This window comes from Rhagoletis pomonella, unplaced genomic scaffold, assembly GCF_013731165.1.
Source record: "Rhagoletis pomonella isolate Grant_MI unplaced genomic scaffold, Rhpom_1.0 Rhpom_scaffold_17220, whole genome shotgun sequence".
Classification (NCBI taxonomy): Eukaryota; Metazoa; Arthropoda; class Insecta; order Diptera; family Tephritidae; genus Rhagoletis; species Rhagoletis pomonella.
The window spans coordinates 1-1,188 of NW_023475742.1; the positions used below are offsets into that span (position 1 = coordinate 1).

Consider the following 1,188-nt stretch of genomic DNA (forward strand, 5'->3'; position numbering starts at 1 on the left):
GGTGCAAAATAGCATCGAAGTTTTGCAAAATGCAATTATTCCAGTTAGTTCACGTGCAAGTTGGCAACGTATGCATGTTTCTAGCTTCAACAAACAAAATCCGCAGCTATGGTTTGCTCAACTGGAGCGAGCATTTCGACTCAGTGATATCACATCAGATATCGATAAATTCGACTGGGTTACGATTCATCTGGAGCACGATATTTTGTTAACTGTCGAAGATCTTATAACACAGCCGCCCGCAGATAATCGCTACAATATTCTCAAAGGCAGGCTCCTGGCAAAATATTCTGAATCGGCGGAAAGTAAGCTGCGTCGCCTGCTGCAAGGTGGAGACACTGCTGGAATGAAGCCGTCTGAAATTTTATCGCACATGAAACGACTCGCACCTGACCCGGGGAGTGCCGCAGTCATACGAACATTGTTTTTGGGACAAATGCCTAGTTCGGTTCGACCTCTGTTGACTGTGTGGAAAGAGGATAACCTCGAGCAGCTAGCGCAAATCGCTGACAAAATGTTGGAAGCGGTTAACTCGAACTCCATCAACATGATAGCTACACACGGGGCTGAGTCGTATGCTCAAGCCCCCACAGTTAATGCCATAGCTAACGAGAATACCCCATTAACAGAAATCGCTAGCACTCTCAAATCACTTGCCGTTGCTGTTAAACAACTTCAAAGTGATGTCAAAATTTTGAAACGAAATCCATCTCAACGATCATCATCCAAGGGTCGTTCTCCTAGCCGTAATACACCAAGTACTAGTGACCAAGCTGAAGCTGCTCATGTATGATTTTTTCATTCAAAATTTGGCGACAAAGCACGTAAATGTCGACCGAATTGTACATACCAAAAGTCGTCAAACTAGAACAGCTGCTGCCAGTCACGCTGGGGGGCAGCAGCTCCATTACACCCAGCAGCCAATCAAACCAAAACGACAATTCTTTGCGGGAAACAAGACTACATATTTACGATCGCCTCAATCGTTTTCAGTTCCTCGTGGATTCGGGCTCAGTGGTTTCTGTCATTCCACGTAACTTCGTCAAGACGGCAGTTAAATCAAAATCATTTCAACTCTATGCAGCTAATCAAACAGCAATTCAGACCTACGGAAACCATGTGTTACAACTGGAGCTGGGATTGCGACGAGCATTTAGTTGGCCGTTTATCATAGCCGACACACACACA

The 1,188-nt window shown here is 45.1% G+C and overlaps 1 protein-coding gene across 1 annotated transcript; it reads left to right on the forward strand.

Moving 5' to 3' along the window:
• The first annotated feature begins 70 nt into the window (after nt 1–70).
• Nucleotides 71–793, forward strand: LOC118757383. Its single transcript, XM_036492099.1, has one exon. It carries the CDS (start codon nt 71–73, stop codon nt 791–793), a length of 723 nt encoding a protein of 240 aa, XP_036347992.1.
• The last annotated feature ends 395 nt before the right edge of the window (nt 794–1,188 follow it).

Excerpts from the sequence above, each read along its gene's own strand:
- LOC118757383 (XM_036492099.1), top strand. The coding sequence starts at position 71 with ATGCATGTTTCTAGCTTCAACAAACAAAATCCGCAGCTATGGTTTGCT.